This window comes from Epinephelus lanceolatus, chromosome 12, assembly GCF_041903045.1.
Source record: "Epinephelus lanceolatus isolate andai-2023 chromosome 12, ASM4190304v1, whole genome shotgun sequence".
Lineage (NCBI taxonomy): Eukaryota > Metazoa > Chordata > Actinopteri > Perciformes > Serranidae > Epinephelus > Epinephelus lanceolatus.
In genome coordinates, this window is record NC_135745.1 from 36,413,912 (window position 1) to 36,436,081 (window position 22,170).

General features: G+C 40.2%; 2 protein-coding genes across 4 annotated transcripts; one reads left to right on the forward strand and one right to left on the reverse strand.

The window, feature by feature from the left end:
• Nucleotides 1-1,080: 1,080 nt before the first annotated feature.
• ss18 (SS18 subunit of BAF chromatin remodeling complex) lies at nt 1,081-15,339 on the reverse strand. 3 transcript variants are annotated; one of them, XM_033637367.2, is made up of 11 exons: nt 15,151-15,339; nt 14,601-14,677; nt 14,429-14,513; nt 13,057-13,213; nt 9,995-10,225; nt 9,653-9,823; nt 9,257-9,334; nt 8,171-8,293; nt 3,824-3,954; nt 3,328-3,390; nt 1,081-2,659 (listed from the first exon to the last, which is right to left on the reverse strand). In XM_033637367.2, exons 1-10 carry the CDS (start codon nt 15,217-15,219, stop codon nt 3,373-3,375), a joined length of 1,140 nt encoding a protein of 379 aa, XP_033493258.1. In that variant the 5' UTR covers nt 15,220-15,339; the 3' UTR covers nt 1,081-2,659; nt 3,328-3,372. The 3 variants fall into 3 exon arrangements, with proteins under 3 accessions (XP_033493258.1, XP_033493257.1, XP_033493259.1); XM_033637366.2 differs by lacking the exon at nt 3,328-3,390 and having other exon boundaries at nt 15,151-15,338; XM_033637368.2 differs by lacking the exons at nt 3,328-3,390; nt 9,257-9,334 and having other exon boundaries at nt 15,151-15,336.
• Nucleotides 15,340-15,922: 583 nt separating this feature from the next.
• On the forward strand, nt 15,923-20,338 carry psma8 (proteasome 20S subunit alpha 8). Its single transcript, XM_033636416.2, has 7 exons — nt 15,923-16,128; nt 17,208-17,334; nt 17,504-17,628; nt 17,814-17,936; nt 18,037-18,156; nt 19,689-19,751; nt 19,851-20,338. Exons 1-7 carry the CDS (start codon nt 16,027-16,029, stop codon nt 19,944-19,946), a joined length of 756 nt encoding a protein of 251 aa, XP_033492307.1. The 5' UTR covers nt 15,923-16,026; the 3' UTR covers nt 19,947-20,338.
• The last annotated feature ends 1,832 nt before the right edge of the window (nt 20,339-22,170 follow it).

The window sequence follows — 22,170 nt, forward strand, 5'->3', positions numbered from 1 at the left end:
AGATAATCATCCTCTTAAATGATGCTGCCACTTCACTATTTGCCTTACCATCTTAGAACATGCATGGAGTGATGCTCTCCTGTAAGCTTTCTCTAATAACTCATTTACAAGTACACAGCCAAAGACATCTTTTTTTGCAAGACTACTTTGTAATACTAAATTGCATAACAGAAATCCAAGCAGAATTCCTCCACTGCCTAACTTTCAGCTCTGCGTCCATCAATTTAAATTCATGAGCATTTAAAGGAGATCTTTCAGAGGAGGTAAGAGTCTCCTTGCCACCTCTTCATCCTCCCCCAACGGCCCCAGACACAGTCACAGGAGGAGTGACTTTGTCCGACCCCAATACCGTCTGCGAGAGCGCAGCTGAGGGCAGCAGCTGCCAGGGAGGACTGGTGGGGGAGCGCCCAAAACGCCAGCTCTGCCAAGCAAAGGGGCCGGGGGGAGCCCCAGTGGCAGCTGGGAAGGGTGGGGCGGCCAGCTGTGGAGCAGCAGGATGGTGGGGTGACTAGGAGATGCCACTAAACCTGAGCGGGGGTACACGAATGCACATACAAATTTTATACGTAGGCACACTTAAAAAGTTCACACTTGCTTCTTTTCTTAAAGCACCTCTGCTGCACTCACCCACACACACACGTATACACACACTCATCATCTGCACCAAGGCAACCCAAGCAGTCTGTGGCCCTCTTAACACCAACACCACTCTCCCATCACGTGCTTCGGCCACACATCTGGTGTACCATCTGTATCACTCCCCCCAATGTGACAGGTAGTCCCTCTCCCTCTCTGGAGGGAGCAGAAGGGGAAAGAGGGACACGGAAGGTAATTTTGGGTGTAAATGTGCTCTGGACCTCTCTGGATGCATCTGGACAAAGCAGACATGCTGCTGAGCGGTGCAGGGTCATTATCAGTTGGAAACTGATTACCAGATAGCGGATGAAGACAAAACAATTATATCATACTGTCACATTATGACGGCACCAATAGTGCACATCTTGTTTATGTTGTCGCCATGATGAGTGATTCTATCGCCACAAAAAAGCTCAAATGCTATAAATAACACAAGTCAAAAAATATATTAAAGATTCTTCCAATTTATTGTAATGTACAGTTATACATTGCCATGACACAAATGTGACCACTTGAATGGGGTGCAGGATGCCAAATATTAAAACAGCCATATAAACAATATCGGAGGACAATGAGTTCCTCTTCTTTACGCCGCTGTACATATGGGATCAATAAAGTATGCACCATAAAACAGATATCAAGCCAGTGATATAAAACTGCACAACCAGTCTTTACTGTGAAATTAAGGAATCCATTTGAGAACATTATTTTCACATCTTATGTTACATATTTGACAGTAACAATCTTTATTATTCACACACAACACTATTTGAATGACATCAACTTAGACGTTTATTCAAAGGGAAAAGGGGATTCCAGCATAGTCAAGACGTTAAAAAAATGTACTTGTCAGAAATATTTATTATACGAATTTTTCCCATTCACCAATTTGCAGTCATCGGACAAGACTGAGGTGCTTGTACAGAAAAAAAAAAAAAAAAAAAGCTCCAGAGAGCACTGACTTACAATTTGCAGCAGCATCTGCTACACATCACCTCTTCGGGCACATGGGTCAAATAAAGGCTGATTGCCATTATTCTGTCAGGTTATGTGGTTAACAAAAAAAAAAAAATCAAGATTGAAATTTCATATCGATTTTTTAAAAACTCGGAATCTGTTTTGCGTGTGGTCAGACATTGAGCATGTTCAAATTCCAAGCATGATGTTCGTATTTGTCCTTCAAGGAATTTCCGTGCATGTCACTGAAAGTTTTTACACAAAGAATTCACACAGTGCCCATATCGCTGACGTAGCAGATCCAATTGTATAGTTACACAATTCAACACAACAAAAATAAAAAAAAAAAAGAACAAAAAAAAAAAAAAAAGTGCTGGATGGGATCATCATTTAAAAAAACATTGACACATACACTTCATGAAATAAACAACACAGCTTTAGTACTAGTTTCCAATGTCTTATACAAAGTTAGCTTGATCTAAAAAGCATAAAATATATTTGTACATCATCACATACATCAAGACACGTACCATGGCCTAGCGGGAAGTTTGTCTGGTGCATTATTTCATCTCCGAGCCCCCACACATTTTCCCTACTGCTGGCATTATTGCTTCTTATGAACAAGGAGCTGAAGGACAGAGAAACAATGCACCACAGTAGATTGAAACTGTACATTTAAATCATCTCTGATATCCAAAATTTGTGTTAGCCCGTTTCACAATCTGCAATGCTAAAGGATAAGGCAGTTCCATTTTTAAGGCATTGCTGCTTTGAGACATACTGGACCAGAGGGTGAGTCATGGACTTTGACATTATCAAGTCGATGTAACAGAATACACTTTTTTAGGCAAGGATAAGAGCCCAAAGAGAGAGAGAGAGGGGGGGGAACGTTATCTTGTATTTTCGAGTGTTGTATGTTCGTGTCTGAGGGAATCTCAGTGAGCTACAACCATCATTTAAAGTCTGCTTAGCTGCTGACCAGAGGTCAAAGCTCAGACAGAGATCAGAACAGAGCTGTGTGGGTTGCTGTGACCATCTCTCATTGCTGGTAATTTCCATATTGGCCCTGTGGAGAGAAAAGTGACAGACTCATGTTACTGACCTTCTCAGAGAAAGCAGAGTAAAGCTTTTATTCACAAATCTCAATAGGGTACGAACAAACATCTGTGGTTTCAACCATATCATAATGCAAACCATGATATATGGCTGCATTTGCTGGTATTGACCAGCAGGTGGCAGCATGGCCTCACAACTTGACAGCTCTAACTTTATACCTCAGGTTTCAGCAGCAACATGGCTGAGGACACAAGATATTCCTTATTCAATAGTGGACACTTGTGTGATGATTTTCTAAACAGGGGTCGAAGTAAATTTAGAAAACAAACTATGATTTTGACAGTCTGATATACAAAAACATTTCAATTCAAACATTTGACTGTTATAAGCACAATAGTCATTTAAAACCGGATTAAGGACGCAGCCAAAGCACTAAGCTGTTGGCTGTCTCACTGTAGGACTAAGCATGCTGTGTTTCTGGACCTCGTAACTTACAATTCGACCCCTGGTTAATCACAAAATAAAAAGTAGGACAAAAAGAAGAGAAAAGAAAAAGAGAAAGATGGAAGAAAAGATAAAGAAAAAAAAGAAGAGACAGAAGAAACATAACAAATGTAAATTAAGGCTAGGTGGTCAAACGTCTAGATTGAACGTTGAGGTCTTCACAGCAACCATTACCTTTGCTTCTTACAGAGCTAGTCAGGGGTTCAAATCCCCGGGTCTTTATTTCCTCATGTGCCCCTGAATATTCAAAGATAAAGATATCAAAGTGTAGCTGTGGTTCCCACATAAGACCACAGGAAATACAGGGCAACAAATAGATCTCCCTTTAAACACCAGAGCAAGTTTACATTCAGTTTAAGGAAGAATCCTCTTATAGCCCTCATATTTCACTGAATTGGCAAAACCATATTAGCCAGGATATATAACCAAGACTCAAATTAACAAGTCAAAGACAACAGTATTACATACACTCTTTCAGGAAGAACAGATTTAACCCCTCAATATGATGACAGCATGCAAAATATCCTACCTTCTAACTTCACTTACATTGGTCTCTGTTCTCACTACACATTACATACAGCTACGTCTGGCAACAAACACATTAGGGATCAAACTATGACCTATGTATCAACAAGTCTCTGTGACTGTCTGGTGCTGTGGTTATACTCACCTGGTCATAGCCATAGGGGCGTTGCTGCTGGCCCTGTGGGGGTCCTGGCTGAGGAGGGCGATAGGCCCCATACTGCTGTCCCTGCCCCTGAGGATAGTTAGGATACTGTCCTGGGGCACTTTGGGAGGGGCCTGTGATAGACGTTGACAGCTGGATTTACATTCATGTATGTTTGACAGAGGCAATTTGAAAATGCTGTTGGGCAAAGTCAACACAAACGCTCTAAAAAGCTGCTGCTTCTAACCTGTCTGCAACAGCAGGTTTGGTTTCTGGCACCACACTGGCACTGTTCACACCGGAGGGTTTAGTTTAATATAGGAGAGGTTTAAAAATTTGGTAATGCAAAAAACCAACCAACCAAACAAACCCTTAGGAAGTGGGATACTAAGTACGACACCAATAAGGTTTCACATTTTAACTGAATTTTCAGAAAATTGGCAAAAGAAAATTCAAGTTTCTGTGCTTTTTCTTCCACTACTGTGCAAATATTGCAAATAATATTGGGAGTTGGTTCAAGTAGAGCACTAGTAAAACCTCAAATGAAGGAAAACAATGGATGTATAATAACAGAGGTAGAGTTTTAAACGACCCTTAGAAGATTTCTGGTAACAGCCCTGTGTGCATAAAGCGGGGTTTATATATCTACACTGAATCGACACAGTAGGCTCTGCGTCTACATAAAGCCTACATCGTAGCCTAGGCCGTAGCCTGATGTGCCACTCCCCAGAAATGTAACTACACGTCGCAGCCATGCAGACCTCTTGTCTATTTTTGTAAGCTGAAACCATTTCCCTCAGTGGAAACAAAGCTTTTATTTACTTTAATTTCACAGATAAAATAAAATAAATTCTGAAGACAATAAATCCTCCACAAAAATAGCATTTTAAGTCTTGTGTGTGATTTATCCAGGCTTCATGTGAGTAGAAGGAATCTCCGCTCGTCGCTAACTAACTCCGTATTCTTTGTAGTGAAATCCCAAAGTGTGGATGCTCTTAAGTTACAAAATAAAGTGTGGAACAGGGATAAGTCAATTAAGTGTTCAAACTTAACTCAGGTTTTTTTTGTACATTCATGTGGGGAAAACATGTCCAGATAAAGGTAAGTGTTTGTCTGTGAATGCTGCGAGTTATAGTGAAGCTGATTTGTGTACTTGTGTTTGTAACTGTTGCTGTTAAGCCATGTTTAATGTGTGTTTAATGTGCGTTTAATGTGTGTTCTGAATCAACTAAAGTTTACAGCACTCTGCAGTAACCTCCCCTGCAGACTAGTGTTTTGGAGGTGTAACTGCAGAGTGACACAGACACACCACTGCACAAGTATAAATGCTCACAACAATGTAGGCCATGTGCGTAGGCTACGGCATAACTACATCATTATTTTTTTGCTGACCCTTTCCTTTGCACTTAAATCACATTGACCTTTTATCATTACAACTAACCAAGTGAAAAACTTTGAGATATTTCAAGGTTTATTCTAATTTGTGGTGTTTCCACTTAATTGAAAATGCACATTAAAAGAGGTGGAAACGCACCCACTGACATATGAGCAGTGAACAACACTAGCACCCAACTTGATGAGTGACACATGATAAAAAAGGGGTTGTTGTGAACTTTTCTCTTAACACAGTCCTATTGTCACTCTTGTCACCAGCTTAGAAATAGATGGGACTATCGAACTCAGGTTTAGACTCAAACAAAAGAACCCAGTGTGGAAAGGGACTGAGTTTTGCTCATTAACCATTTCTTTTTCCTACTTGTTCCTCTGAGAACTCTAGGGAATCCCTGTTAGTTTACTATCACTAATGGGCTGCAATAAAAAAGCTGATGGATGACTGAGAGAGGATGGCGGATATGTCAGGCCCATTTGTTTAGGCTGCCTCCACGTCTGACTCAGTAATGAATGAGAATGAGTGAGTTGGGCTGGAGTCGGGCAGTGGTTCCCTAATGCAAGGAGGCATCAAGATTCTGTTGGTCTTCATTAGAGGAGCAGCCTTCATTAAAAAAAGGAAAAAAAAAATCACTTTATCAGCCCCCGTACGCTGTAGCTATCTATGCAGGTGCTGTGGAGGACCACGCAAAGCCTGACGGTGGCTGAAGTCAAATGAGGCCCACGCAGCATCGTTAGGAGCTCATAATGCCTTATGCTGTTGAGCATAACCTTGTGGGGGCCTGCGAGAGAAGGCATGTGTGTGTGCCAGATGGATCTCACCTCACAGCCTCTGCCTCTCCGCTAGCTCATTACTAACATGAGCTCTGGCTCAGACAGAGGGTGAGTGATGGAAAGTTCCAGTACCAAAAAATGGGATGAAGAAAAAGACCAAAGACCTGCAGGAGCCTAAATACTAACTCTGTATTCTTTGTAGTGAAATCCCAAAGTGTGGATGCTTTTGTGGATGCTCTTAAGTTACAAAATAAAGGGTGGAATAAGGATAAGTCAATGAAGTGTTCAAACTTAAGTCTTAAGAGACTTTTTTATAAATTCAGGTTTTTTTTTGTACATTCATGAGCTCCAAAGTGTGTTGCTGAGTCAGGTTGACTACCTGATGAGTGACCTGCAATAAAGGTGCTACATGAGTGGCATTTTGTCTTAATTTTATTTCTAGATTCAGTTCTGGATTAAAAAAAAAAAGAACATGCAGGTCAGATCGCAGGTGTTGTATGATCAATATATATAAATAAATAATACATTTGCTGCTATATATTATAAAAATAAGCAAAAACAATAATTAAATTGTATTTTTTAATTACCTTTGTTTTAAAATATGTTAGTTTTACATGTATTCAATGTCCCAAAATGATCACTTTCAACATGCTGCCTAACCAAGGTGTCTACAGATATAGCAAAGTTAAATTTAAGACCTTTTTTATACCACCTTATATGAAATTTAAGACCAAACCTGCAATGGAAATACACATTATATATATATGTGTGCGTGTGTGTGTGTGTGTGTGTGTGTGTGTGTGTGTGACACATACGTGTAAGTGCTCTTTCCAAGTAAACACACTGATGTCAGTTCAAAACGAACAGTAAGGAAAAATGAAAACAACCGGGTGAGTTTAAGTTTAATGTAAATAGAAAATAAAACCTCATTGCTGTACTGTCCAAAATGCTATTTATTATTGGAAATCTTCGGTCTGTCCAATGATTCTAAACGGTCATTGGGTTTGTCAGGCTGGAGAATTTTTTTCGAATCTGAATTTAAGGCAATTTTAGACTTTTTAAGGCCTTACATTTAAGGACATGTAAACACCCTGCTTACCAAATGATTTGAACAGCCCATGGTGATCATAGGATTTGCTGTTTTGGGTCGGGCCTTGGGGATGTGTCAAGGGTCAGGTTCATATATGTGTGTGTGGGGCGGGGCTGGGTACGGTACTACACGTCGCGGTGCTGCATGTCGCGGTACTAGTTTGGGAGTGGGCCTTGAAAATGAAAGCTGCTGGCATGGCGACTGCTTAGTATCTTGAAATGTTTCAACAAAGATAAAAAGTTCAACCACTTTCAGGAAAAAAAAAAAATAATAATAATAAAAAAACTTCCACAACTTAACTTAACTTGCACATATATTCTTTAATATGTATGTTTTCTAATTTTAGGATATTTACACATTACCTAAGTATTTATCCAACATTTGAGCTGTAACAATTAGTCAATTAATTGCCAACTATTTTGACAATCAATCAGTTTTGGTCATTTTTTCAAGCAGAAAAGAAACATTTGTTGGTTTCATGATTCTTACTTCTAAAAATTTTGAAGCTTTTCTTTGTCATACATGAGAATAAACTGTGTAGCTTTGGATTTTTGGACTACCATATGAAGATGTCATCTTGTGTCAAGAAAAGTTACATTTCACTATTCTCTGACATTTTATTGACAAAACGATTAATCAACAAAGTAAAGGGCAGATTAATCGGTGATGAAAATAAGCGTTAGTTTCAGCCCTATCCAAGGTGCTAAAATGCAAGGAGTATAAAATGTTTGGCTGACAGTCTGCACACACTTTGCCCAATGTCTGTACCCATCAGCCAAAGCTCCTCTCCCACTCCCTCAGAACAGTGTGTCATATCAAACTAAAGCACCAGGAGAAATGCTAATGCGGTGCCAGCCACCACTATACTGATTAAATTTCTCTTCCACCAAGCTCCAATCCCCCAACCATTCATTAAGGTGGTTCTTTAATTCCTTGCTCTTGATGATGTCTTGACATGCATTTGGCACCGTTACATTTCCAAGGGGCAGTAACCACCAACTCACTCAGGAGGAATTAGTATTCAACTGTTAAAAAAAGCTAGCCAAAGAGCTGATAGTGCCTCCTGCAGGACGAATATTCCAGAGGAGGCAACTCACCGTAACCCTGCTGCTGTGGTGGGTAGCCCTGTTGACCCGGGTACTGCTGCTGAGGAGGGTAGCCCTGCTGCTGGGGAGGGCCTTGCTGGTATGCTTCCTGCTGTTGGCCATACTGGGCATTACCTTCAGGGGGGGTGGAGGGGGGGGGGCAACGGCAGGAAATGTGAGCAACAAGTTGACAACTACAGCGCAACAGCAAAGCAGACAGCAATCTCTGAGCCAGCCGTGCTTTAAGAACTCGTGTTGTTTTTTTAAATGGCTGGACTGTCTTTACTTCAAGAAAGGAAAACATGTGTGTTTGAAAGGGCAAAAGGAAAATAGTGTAGTCAGTAGAGAAAAAAATAAACAAAACAAAACAAACAACAAATAAGTAAATGTTAATTGGACAAAGAAAGAGAAGGAGTTGGATCTTTGATCTTTCAGCGTGGCTGCTAATGGAATAATACCACCCCACAACACACCAACATGGAGGAAACTGGCAGTACATCAAGTGTTATATTTAGAGGATAATGCAGTGGTGGCATTTTTACTCAATAAGAGTTGGTTATAAGTCACTGACGCTGCGTCTCTGCAAATCAGCGTGCACAAAATCTGTGTGTCTACACAGAGCGGCCGTCCGCTTCACTTAAATGGAAACTGACAACGTGAATAATCTGCCTGCTGATCCACACATGCATACAAGTCGCATGCCACGGAGTTATAAAACTATTATGGCATTTTTAAATGAGAATAGGACATTTTACCTTAATGCAACTTAAGCCATTGAGACTCACACAAGACTCTGTCCCTGACTTGTCTTTTAATAAGTGGAGCAATTACAGGGGATGGCATTACCGGACTGTTTAGAGCTAACTTATCCATGGACTGCAGCACCTTTCTGATTAGGGTGCACTCTGGCATGTGGATGTTTTCATTAAATTAGAGGCCGCATTGTGATTTTTTGATAGAGCCCAAAGTCACTGACTGAAACTGACATATTGGTTTTGTCATAGTCTCTTTGCATCATTTGTGTTTTAACACAACTCCTGGGCTCTTTTTTTTTTTTTTTTGGTTGATTTTCTCCAAGTGACTGGAGGGTTCTCCTACCTTCTGAGGCTCCCTGTCCTGCGTGACTGTACTGGTCCCCATAGTAGTCTTCCTGCCCTGGGTACTGCTGAGGGGGTCCTACATACACATACACACAACATACACACAAGTAGATTCAAGGTGTTGTTGGATCGGTTGTGTGAGGGGAAGAGTGGAGAGGATGGATTCCTTGCCGCTAGCTCTTGTTAGAAAGCTTTTCTTTTGGTCACTTGACTAGTTTGATAATTGGAGGCTTTAGGTTACATGTTTAGTCATCAAGATGTCTGTGAGCTACAGAAGTGGAAATAGAGGAAATTGAGAAGAACAGGAGTCAGAAATGCAGGAGGGCGGGTTAGGGAGAAGAAAGACCAACACTCACGACTTGCACACTTAACAGACACACTCTGAGGGGAGTACCTTGCTGTGGGGGTCTGTAGGGCGGCATCGGCCTCTGGCCCATGACGTGGTTCCCTTGGTTGACCTGGCCCATCATGCCCATTGGGTTCTGCTGTCCTTGGTAGTGCTGTCCACCACCACCAGGAGGCATGTTATACTGCTGAGAGGGAGGCTGCTGGTGCATCATGGGGCCTGTGGTGCACCAACAAAGAGTTAACTCTCTAACTTGTACTAGGTAGAAAAAAAAACATACAAGCAGTATGTGGCTTATCAAGCGCAGGTGCAGGAAGCACCAATGAGACCGGTGATAAGGCACTGCAAATCAATACAAGCAAAGAGAAACTAACAAATGAGTTGTTTTACCTTGGTTGGGCTGCATGTTCATGTTTGGCCGAGGCCCATAGTTTCCCATGGGCTGGCCCTGGGTCATGTTCATTTGGCTCTGAGCTGGTATGCCCTGGGAAGAAGGGACGGTGTGATTGTACCCACCCATCGAGCCATGGCTGCTGGGGGGCATATTCATAGAGCCACTGGGCATGTTTGGGGGCTGGTTGGGGCCTGGACCGGGACCTTGCATGGGCATGTGATTAGGCCCTGGAAAACAACAGCAGAAATGATTCATGACTCTCTTTTAAAAAACACATAAATATTTAGCACTCATACTTATGTGTAATTTCCATCAAGTTGTGATATGTGCACTGTGTTGCTGTGTGAACAACTGTTGGCTGTGCTTCTATATAACAGGAATGACAAGTGAAAAATAAAACCAATCACCTTGGTGTTAGAGGTTTGTGGTTCACCCAAACAGTAGGTTAGGGTTATAAATCATCTGCACCTGTCTAACCAGTTCATTTGTGTTTGCATCTTCTTTTCATTCACTATTCAGTATTTAAAGCTGATCTATCCACAAAAGCAACAGATTCTTTCACATATAAACGCAGACAGATTTCTATCAGTCACTAACGCCCATGCCAACACTATATGTAAAACACATGCGATGGCACGGGATTCGATTGTGAATTTTCTTTCCCGAATGTTCTGCCTTTTTTTCTCCCATTTTTTTGGGGGACCTTGAATGCAACACCAATCCCGTCTCCGACAAGGAAATAGAAAGCCCGACGTGCAGTGAATGGAGACCTATTATCCTGCTTGAACACAGACGACTAAATTCTTTCAACAATGTGACTCAAAATAATGATAAAATAGATTTTATTGATGTAACATAATATGCTGATGGTGACATTTTCCACCAGTCTGCTGCGCTCTGAGTCTGGTGTCAGTGACACATGCTGCTCTGAGTCGCGCATCTGTCTACTTGCGTGCCGAGGGTTTAAATTTTTAGTGTTAAATCAAAAGTTAAGCACCACTTATCAGCAACCAGAAGTGTTTTTTCGTTTGTGAGTATTTTTATCTTAATTCTGCAAGAAACTACCTTTTCGCCATAATTAGTTATTAGTTATTAACTTTTTGGGACTTTTTTTTCTCTCATGAGCAAAGTCAGTTCATTTAACTCTGAGTATGTTCACTCTGACTTAAGCTCATGTGCAGTGAATGAAAAAAGTGTCATCAATGGAGTGCCCATACTACGATTCACCATGGCAACAGGTAAATTAAAGGCAGAGTCTCCATTTTAATCCGGTGGACATAGAAATATTAATAATTGGGATTGTGAGCTTTGCTGCTGGAGCTTGGCAGGATTATGATAAATTTGTCATGTATATGTCGGCTTATACGCAGACTGTGCATATTTATCTTATTAAAAAAAAAAAGAAGCACGAGTCAGAGTGGGTAAAGTGTCAAAAAGTTAGTGAAATAAGGAGGGATGTACAATAATATTGGCATGTCATCAGTATCAGCCAATATTGGCTTTAAAATGGCATGCTTTTTTCTTGTTTTGCAAAATGAACAAATAACACATACATTGAAAAGCATTGTATTTCATGTCTCCATCTGCTGGTGGGCCATCACGATAAGAGTATGCATGCATAATATGATGTTAATTCCACTACAGAGGAGACGTGATTATCAATAAAATTAGGTCGGGAGAAACACTGATGTATCGATATCAGTTATCGGTCAAATGAGTTGCAACATATCGGCATATCAGGTATCGGCAAAAAATCCAATATCGTACATCTCTACAGTAAAGACTCATTCAGTGTTGTCCATTGATTAATCATTTAGGTCACACTTTAAATAGGCTATATTTGTTAAGTTTTAATCTGACGGGGACAAAACAGGGGCAAGCAACTAAGGATGATAAATATAGTTGAAGATTTAGAAAAAATTTAAATCAAAGATGGAGACATGATTGTAATTGGCTCCAGTAATAATGTGACAATGAAATGCTGTTAAAACACATTCAAACTTTATGCAGTCTATCTAAATAACTCATATTCACATTCTGCAGCTGCTCACTCAGAAATATTAGGCTAGCATATAATCTTAAATATGAAAGCAATTATTTTCAACTGGTGCGACCAATCACATCATGAGTGACAGAATACACCCCAGACGTATTTGCTATTTCAGATATGAGTACAAAGCATCATGGTGAAGCCCAGCTTAGAAGTGATACCATGATACTGTCATATATGCATATTCTCTGTTAGAGCTTTGAATGAAAATCCAGGAAACAGAATGGCACAGCTCATAGGGACAGTTCACTCCCAAAATCAAAAATACCTGTTTTACCTCTTACCTGTAGTGCTATTTAACAATCTAGATTGCTTTGGTTGGAGTTGCAGACTGTTTGCGATATCGGCCACAGAGATGTCTGCCTTCTTTAGAACATATCATGGAACTAGATGGCACTTTGCTTGTGGCAAAAAATACATTTGTAAAACCAACCAAATCACTGCTCAGAAGGAAGCATGCATCTTTTGCTAGCTTGCCTAGCACCACTGAGCTAGCTGACGTTAAAGCTCAGCCAAGAGCTGACAAGACATCCATGTTGACAATATGTATTTTAATTTAGGGATGAACTGTCCCTTTAAGTGGAAATTAGCATGCCAGTGGAAAAACAATCTTGTAGCTGCAACATTCTCTGATTTCTAATATGGTGTCCTAGTCTTTTACCATAATTGACAATCACTGTGTGGAACAGATATCTGTGTCTTTAAGAAACCCTCAAGCCATATTTTTTAAGAACATAATGAAATGTATAAATTCACAAGCAATAACCAAGCGAACAAAACATAATACTTCAGGAGGAGAAGATAACCACAATCAAACGAAGGACAAGTCCAAGACCACCAGCGCTGGCAAATGGGTGACATCATCCTTCAGCAGAGCGACCTCCCTCACAGTTCTGTGGTGTTGCTAGGCAACCCAAGTGAGACAGGGACTGAGGGAGAAGAAGGGGAAAGAAAAAAGAGAGAAAGACGAGGGAGGGAAGTTGAAGAGGGGGGGGGGGGGTCACTTACCAGGCATCTGTCCATTCATCTGGTTCTGCATGTGTGGGGCTGGAGGGCCACCGCTGACCATACCCTCAGAGGGCATGTTGTGACCGTGAGGAGGCTGAGGGGGGGGTCCACTTTGGTTCATCCCACCAGGGCCCATGGGCATGTTTTGAGTGGGCGGCTGCGGGCGCACAACACAAACACAAAAACACACATCAGCAGGCTAGAAATACATCTGAGCCTGAGCCACTCAAAGGAGAAAACTCAAGAAAGAAGCAGATAAAAGCCAAGATCTCTGTGTGCAATATTAAAATCAAGAAGAACTGTGAAGTACCTTAATCAAACAAGTGTGACACAATCTTTTAAAAGATACTGTGCATTTAAAAAGGGAAAATAAATAGGCATGCAGTACAACATGTAGCCACTGAATAGCTTATACTGAATAGTCACAGCCAGGGATCATCAATGACTAATAACGGTGTTGAAGAAAATGCAGTGGGAGCCTATAAGCACAAAGATGTAACAAACTGAGCACACACTATAAATACCTAAATAACAGTCACTTCAGTTGGATCTACTGCAGCTTTACATATATGACGAGGACAACGTGTCTCTAAGCAAAACCAAAAATGCTCCCTTTGCAAACTTAGGCGCAAAAAACAAGTTCAATTGGTGGTGCAACCATAAATAACATCGACAACAGGCCAAGAGGTAACACTGACACTCTGAGGAGTACTCCAGTGCATTTGGATTGAACAACCATGAAGGTGCGGGACTTACACGACACAGATTACACAAAAAAGAATGGTAAAAAAAAAAAAGTGTAGCAGAACCAAGATATAAAAGCAAGATATTAAACCCTTGCATGCTTGCCGTAACTCTGGCATCACTGGGGTTATTTTTCCAACTTTGAAAAGCTTCCTTGAGAACCACCGAAGACATTATACAACTTTTTTTAAAGGATAAGTAATATTCTTCATGACAAACATACTGATGTCAATCTGTTAAACTGCTGGGGTTCCCTTTCATACAAGACTTGGACTGGATTTGACATAAAAATTAAATAAATAAATCAATACATACATTTGCAATTAATCTATTCAGACTTTTAGTGTTATTTAGAGTGGGAAATAACACAAACACCACATGATATATTAGTGCAACATGACAGTTTCTTAACAAATGTAATATTGCACCAACCTCTTTGCTCATAATTGTTCCTTTTATTAATGTTCCTTTATTATTTTTAAGGTGATTTAATTGAACCAATACCCACATATCTTGTATTGGTCATAAGCTAAAACAAGAGCTCAACATTATTTCATGATGCAGAGAGGTGACATTGTTATATACACAATTCAGTCACACAAAACACACAGTATGGACTGATACTCACCGCAGGGAGGAGAGACTGCATGTTCTGATTGGAGTCTGCTATCGTTGCCAGGTACACTAAATTTCTGTGCAGCATCTGTTGATACCTGTGCAGGTGGAGAGTCATCAGTACAGGTTTTGAGTTCATGTGAACTTAAAATTGCTACAGAAAAGAGGAGATTTTAACAACTTACTGTGAACATTCTGCTGTTTTGCCTTTACTCTGGAAGTCCATTATACACTGGATCAGCTGGTTGTTTTCGTCAAGTAACTGCAACAGCAAATGCAGAGATTTATATCACGTGTTTATGTTGTGTGTGGAAACACAAAATGTACAATTAGTGACACGGTGTGATTATATATGGCTGGCCCTTTGATTTCTGGTGGGTTTTTTGCGGTAATTTGCAAACAACGGGGAGGATGGGGGCGTTTAGTAATATGTGAGTGTGCGTTTCTAGCTAACAAAAGACGCGTCTTGCTAGCTAGCTGTCCTTGGCTAACAAAACGGCAGGCCCTCATTCATTTGAAATACAATTATTAAGCAAATCGACAAAAGACCCATCGTCTACACGTGGCGCCCTGACTCCACAGAGGTTCATATTCACCGCGCTTTGACCCTGCAAAATTGTTCCCGATCTATTCACAGTCGGACTTGGATGGGCACTGCTACACAGATTAGCTCAACGGCTAGCACCGTATGATACCATTGCCTCCATTCTGAGACGCGCTAAAAAGATGAATTACCTTTTGTATTCCAGCGGGTGTTATATCACCCTTCCCACGCTGCCTGTGAGGTGCAAATGCCACCGACATGGTGATGATCTATGAAATTAAAGTGAACTAGAGCATAAAAGTCGAAAGTAGCTAACACACTTAACAAATCGGTAGAACTCAGATCAAACAGTTCAGAATAGGATGCAATTTCGTAATGCGGCGGTCCGTTTTGGGGGGTGTACGGCACATTTAAAAACATAGTTGACGATTATTTTTTATTTTGATTACACAAGATGATGTGATATTCATATATAATCCATAAAAATCATAATAATTCAAAAAAATAATGTATATAGTTGAAAGCACCTATAAATTTGCTTAATTGAATTACAACTCCCCCTATTTTTCATGCAGTGGAACAATCCTAATGTAGTCCAAAAGGCCATGGGAAATGGACTGCTCAACAAAAAGGGGGAGCACAGTCGGAGGGTTTATATATTTCTATTAAATATTAATAATAATGCGGACTCTTTTAGGCAAAAGTAGCTGATAACAATGTTTTTAGTCTTAGTTTTACGTGTTTAACTTCACGTAAATTACACACTCATTCCACATTACTCAACCATCAACAAATGAAATGAAACGAGTACATGAAGCAGCATTTTTTGTATTGTAAATTTTAAATTAAAAATATTAATTTCACAAAACAAATCAGAACAGCGACTATTCTAGTAAATATTTTATTTCAACTTTCCTCCGGCGAACCCTCGTTGTGGTATCGCCCCAGTTCAGAGGTCACGCGCAGGCGCTGTTTTCAACACACGGCAGCTTCACAAATCGCTAACTAGCTGAATCATTTGGTGGAAGTCTCCCGTTTTCTTGTGAGTTTACGTGTCTTGCAGTGCAATGGCGGCAAGATACGACAGAGCTATCACTGTATTTTCTCCCGATGGCCATCTCTTCCAAGTGGAGTATGCACAAGAAGCTGTAAAGAAAGGCTCCACAGCGGTAAGTCCTGAAATGAAACTAATGCTTAAGCTAACGTTAGCACACGACAGTTAGCTAACCGGCTAGGCTAGCGACTAGCCGGCACTTTTAGCACTCATGTATTTAGCTTTGTTTTGTTGTTCATCACAGTCTGTTGTGCTCAAATGTTATGAGTTTTAACCACCTTGATAGGCTGCTAATCTGTAACTTCCATAAATAGCGTAACAGTTAACTGTAAATGAAATGAGTATCACTAGCATTATGTCGCTGTGTCACTCTCACAATAGTTTCAGTTTCAGTGTGATTGAGTCAGTTAACGCAAATAACGTCAGTAAATGAGTTTTACGCGGTCAGATAATTACATAAACAAAATTCGGCCAGTAAGGAAGACAGTTCCATTAGCTAACTTTAAGCTTCAGCTGCTTTAGTGACAGATAATCTCTGGAGAAATAAATTTGACTTGGTAGCTTGTATTGAAAGTTCAGGAAGAACTGCCTTTTAAACACTTAAAAATGTATATAACAACTTGCAACTTGTGAAAGAGCAATTGTTTGGGATCAATGCGATTATAAGTAGGTCAATTTTATTCAATAAGACTCACTTGACAGCAATACATGTGTTGATGGGCAGCAAAACCATCAAAATACCATTTTTTTTATTTATTTATTTTTTAACTTTGAGCCTAAACTACTTTTATTTGGCATCATTGCACTTTTTAAATCTATTAGTTATAAATAGATAAAGCTTTAATTTCCACACACTTCTCCCAAGGGCACAGCCAGTGATTACTGTGGTCCTTTACTGCTCAACTTGTCCATTAAGTGTTGTCCATGTAGCTCTGTGACTCTCCTTCATAAACTGGTGTCACTGTAGTCAATGTTGACTTCACTGTTGAGGCTGTTTTGTAGTTATTTGGGAATTTTGCTGAGGACTTAAGAGCCTCCGTCAGATGCCTCTTGACTGAAACACGCCTCCAGTTTGTTAAGTCAGCTGATTTGAAACTCTGTCCCTTACCACTTAATAAGCCAAACAAATAATTGGCAGTCTCTGGGAGTGAAATGTTCTCTTTTACAAATATGTGATGATTTCTGTCTTTGCAGGTGGGAATCAGAGGTAAAGACATCGTCGTCCTTGGTGTTGAGAAGAAATCTGTGGCAAAGTTGCAGGAGGAACGGACTGTCCGTAAGATATGTGCCCTGGACGAGCATGTCTGCATGGCATTTGCAGGTACTTCAAACAACCTTTTTCATTGACTAAATAAGACACTCATTTCATGATATGGCATAGTGGACTAAGATTAGTTTTTGTAAACACTACATTGCAGCTACCTGTACCATGTATTTGTTTTTTTACCTGTGTGTCACATAGCTGTTTAACCTCTTCCTATGTTTTTAAGGTCTGACCGCAGATGCCCGTATCGTGATAAACAGAGCTCGGGTTGAGTGCCAGAGCCACAGGCTAACTGTTGAGGACCCAGTCACAGTGGAATACATCACACGTTACATAGCCACACTGAAACAGGTACTTAACCATCTTACCATTCATTTATTGTTTACTATAGATTTTCCAAAACGCATCTGTCAGATTTCACATTCAGCGGAAGACAGAATATGAAAAAATGGTTTATAATTTCAGTTTTTGTGCTTTAAGAACAGTTCACACAAAAACTGAAACTAAACGCGTTACATGTCAATGAATATTTGTAGCGCTACACTCAAAGCAACGGGCGCAGGCCATTTGGCATCTCTGCCTTAATCGTTGGCTTTGACTACGATGGGACTCCCAGGCTGTATCAGACAGACCCGTCAGGAACTTACCACGCCTGGAAGGTCAGTGCATTTGCTCTTTGTACATTATTTGTTCTTCTTACACTTATACACCAATCACCTTTGTCTGCATGAAATTGACTTACGATGGATTTTAAATCAGGCAAACGCAATCGGCCGGAGTGCAAAAACTGTGAGGGAGTTCCTGGAGAAGAATTACACAGACGAAGCCATTGCTGGGGACAATGAGGCAATCAAGTTGGCTATCAAAGCTTTGCTTGAGGTAAGGTCACATTAAGTCTTTGCTTTGACTTTGCTCTGAGTTTACTGAGCTACATACTGTGTATTGAAATTGAAAAATGACTAAACTGCTTTACAACAGGATTACTCCGCTGCCATACAAATCATTTTAAAGGTCTTTTTATGTACAGTATGCTGCAAGTAGTGTGAAATAAAGAATAATCAGGTGCAGACATTGTCAAGTCAATTTTTTTTTGTGAATTTATTACACCCACTGTGTCAGATGTAAACCTGAAAGTGACTTGCCAAAATTTGGCCTTGTATGTTCATTGTAACAGTCAGTGATATTTTTTAAAATGGCTCTTAAAGGAATACTTCACCCCCGAAATGACCATTGTATATTAGTTACACACCCCATGTTACACAGAATTTGTCAAGAATTTTCATGGTGAACAAGAAATCCAAAGCTGAGAAAATTCTTGATGAATTGAAGTCATTGGGGTCTGCGTTTAACGGCAAAATTATATCAAAACAGCCGTTTATAAATTTTTACACAGCTTGTGCAGTATAACCCAAGTCTCTTTTATCCAGTCATATTCTCAGTAGTATTTAAAACTGAACTAAAAGTAAAACTTTTTCTATGCTCTTTCTAAAGCCAGACCCCATTGTCAAAAGCAGTAGTTTCCCTCGCTGAGCACGGGAGCTGCTGGTCGACCACTGCCTCAGTCAGTAGTTTCTGTTATTGTGTGACTTTGTTGAATCCAAACTAACCCTTTAAAACACCAAAGTCACACAATAACAGAAACAGACTATCTGTTTAACTTTTACTAACATACGACTGGATAAATGAAACTTGGATGATACTGCATGAGTTGTATAACAGTTTCTTAAACAGATGTTTTCATACAGTTTTTAAGTTGTTAAATGCAGTCACCTGTGACTTCAGTTCATCAAAAAAATCTCAATTTTTGGAGTCTTTGTTCACTGGAGGCATGTGAAAAAAGTTTTCTTCATGAATTCAATGTCACACGGATTAAGTATTGATGTACTAGTGATTATTAGGAGGTGAAGTATTCCGTCAAACTGTTTAAGTAAATTATTTCTGAATTAGTCACATTAGTCTGGGACTCTTGCTATATTTATTTGCATTTAAATACTCTCAAAACTGTCTTACAAGCTCTTAATATCAACCTGAGTCAAAAGCTACATGAATTAGTACAGTGATTTCCAACTGGTGGGTCATATGTCCATTCTGAATGGACCACAACTGAATCACAAACGTGTCAAGTTTGTAAAAAACACACTTTATTTTTAAGTACAGGAAGTGTCCGGCACAGAGCTTTTATTTTGAAGTGCCAATCCCTGTTATAGAGTGAGTGACTAATAGACATCTACTTGAGAGAAACGGCAAACTAGTTTGAAGACATGGCCAAACGTAAATATGACTCTGAATATATTAAACTGTGTGGACCTTGAACTAATGACTGAGGAGAAATCTGGACCAGTTGTGAACCACTGAATTAGTATATACTGATTCGCAGTCACTTGTCACTTAAAGTATTTGTTTTTTCACAGGTCGTCCAGTCAGGAGGGAAAAACATTGAACTTGCTGTCATCAGACGGAATCAGCCATTGAAGGTGAGCTGCTGTAAATTATTCCATTTTCATCTGTTTTCTACGTTTGTTTTTAAACCTTTTATTTAACTGCCAATAATTGCTTTTCTTGGCCGTTTGCAGATTTTGGAATCCAAGGAAATCGAGACCCTGGTGGCTGAGATCGAGAAGGAGAAAGAGGAGGAGGCAGAGAAGAAGAAGCAGAAAAAAACCACCTGAATCTGTTAACTGAGAGTTGCTCTTTATTGCACTTGGAAGACAATAACATACTGGGATTGCAAATATTAGCGAGTTTTAGAGGGTTTACTTCTCTCATTCATTTCATTGTGCGGATCTGAATCACAACTTGCAATCTGTTGATGTTGTTTAAATATTTGAGTAATACTGTACCATTCACAAAGAATATCAAGCTCCTATACTTCCAGCCGTTGACTCGATCAATATTTAAAAGCACATACATGGATCTCAAGTTAGGATTTAGATCTGAAGTTAGGCTCTGAGGATGTTTTTATATCATACACCAAACAGATGGTAATGAATCTCAACTGTTGAAATAAACCAGCTTGTAACATTCAGAAACTAAATGCTCAATAAAAGCTGACTTGTTTGTACCATGTTTTTATGTTATTTATAAAACTAGATTCAGTCTGTCATGCCAAATGGCTTCACTCCATGGCGTCTACATATAAGAGTGATTGTCTTAACTAGTGGTGCACTGACGGGTTTCTTAAAGAAGAGGGTCAAGGGACTTGAAAGAAACGGCTTTATTGATTATCCTACTGCAAAGCAAGCACTGCGATAAAGATAACTACAGTTTAAAACAGCACTAGCGGCAGTATACTGTGTGGCTGTAAAGCGCAATGGTTTTCATTTATCAGCGTTCTGTCACACAGACCTGGAAATGGTAAAAAAAAAGGTAGCTCGGATTGCTTTATAAAGTGCTCACCTCTCCCTCAGTCATTTAAAACAAATTAGTGATGAGCGAATGAAGTGTCTAATGGTGGCCCAACGAGACCCCCTTTTGCCTCTCCTTTTTTATTTCACCCTAAATTCGCTTATCAAGCAACCGCTGCTCTGAATTCTCAACGACACAATTATGGCCGGCGGTGTGGTAGGGCTGCTTAATGGGATCCTGGCCTCAGACCCCAGTGGGAACTTTCAGTGACTTTAATCTGGAGCCCTTTGAAAAGTTGTACCGTGCTGTGCTGAAGAGCCCCGGGGGTTCCCTCTGACTCTCACCAAAGACATAATGGTGAATGGTAAAGTCCTTCATTTAGAGTCATCTCCCCAAGCCAGGATTTCCTGAGTCGGTGCCCTGGCTGCCTTGACTAGAGCAATTGCACTTTGTCTGCAATTTGTCTTGTTTGTGAGTCTTATAGGTTGGTGTTTGGGGTGATGTCAGAGGATCAATTAAGCCTCTGATATTACATCCCATACGTAATGTCATTAAATCCTAGGAGGGCAATAAAAACGGGGGGTTGTATGACTCACAGCCATTTCATCCATACGCTAATTGCCACACTAATGCATTTCAAGTCAGAATTTGATAACTCTGGCATCACAGCTTCTGGTTTGTTGATGCTCAGGATGCAGACAAAGAGGTGCTGAATCCACCGGATGGCAAAACAAGCCATAGGTAAACTTTAATAAAGTTTATTCCGGGTAATCCTCTAGCTACAGAGGTTATCTGATCCATCTTGTCAATAGAGCAAGAGCAGCTTATTTTGTGCTGTTGCTAAGACTCCTAGTCTTTTGAACTGCTTCTGGGAAGAGTTTTCTTTTTCTTTCTTTCTTTCTTTCTTTTTCTCTCTTTTTTTTCTTTTTGCCGGCATTGTTGTTGCCCATAATCAGCGCTACTGCGCCTCAGGACAAAGTCCATCTCTCTCATCGCTGGCTGCTGCTCATCATTAATGCAGAAAATAATGGCTTCACCAGAGGTCATCGACGGAGGAACGAGGCCCGAGGACATGTACTCTCCAAGCAAGAATGCACAGTCCTGCGGGCTGTCGACTGAGTGCATTGTTTGTATGCACACAGACACACACACACACACACACACACACAGCTTGCAGGCCAATTGCACATACACATAGCAAACACTGTATTAATGTGAACACACAACAGATTTTTTAAAAACAGTGCCCACATCTCTTTTTCTCTTGATCTGTCATGCACATTCACTTTAGGCAAAGTGTGTTCTCATGTTGCAGCTAATATAGCACACACACTGGGGAAAAAACATTGCATGAGTTACATCTGATTCGAGTATTTGGATGCATCTAACACCGACAGTCTGACCCTCTTCTTACAACATCCGTCTCTGTAGCTGATTTTCAAGTCACAGGCAGATTTCACTTTGAGGATCTACATTTTTGTCATTCTAATGTGCCACCCTGTGGCCATATTTCAAAGCATGCCCCTCCTGGGATGTTTAAAATTTGTC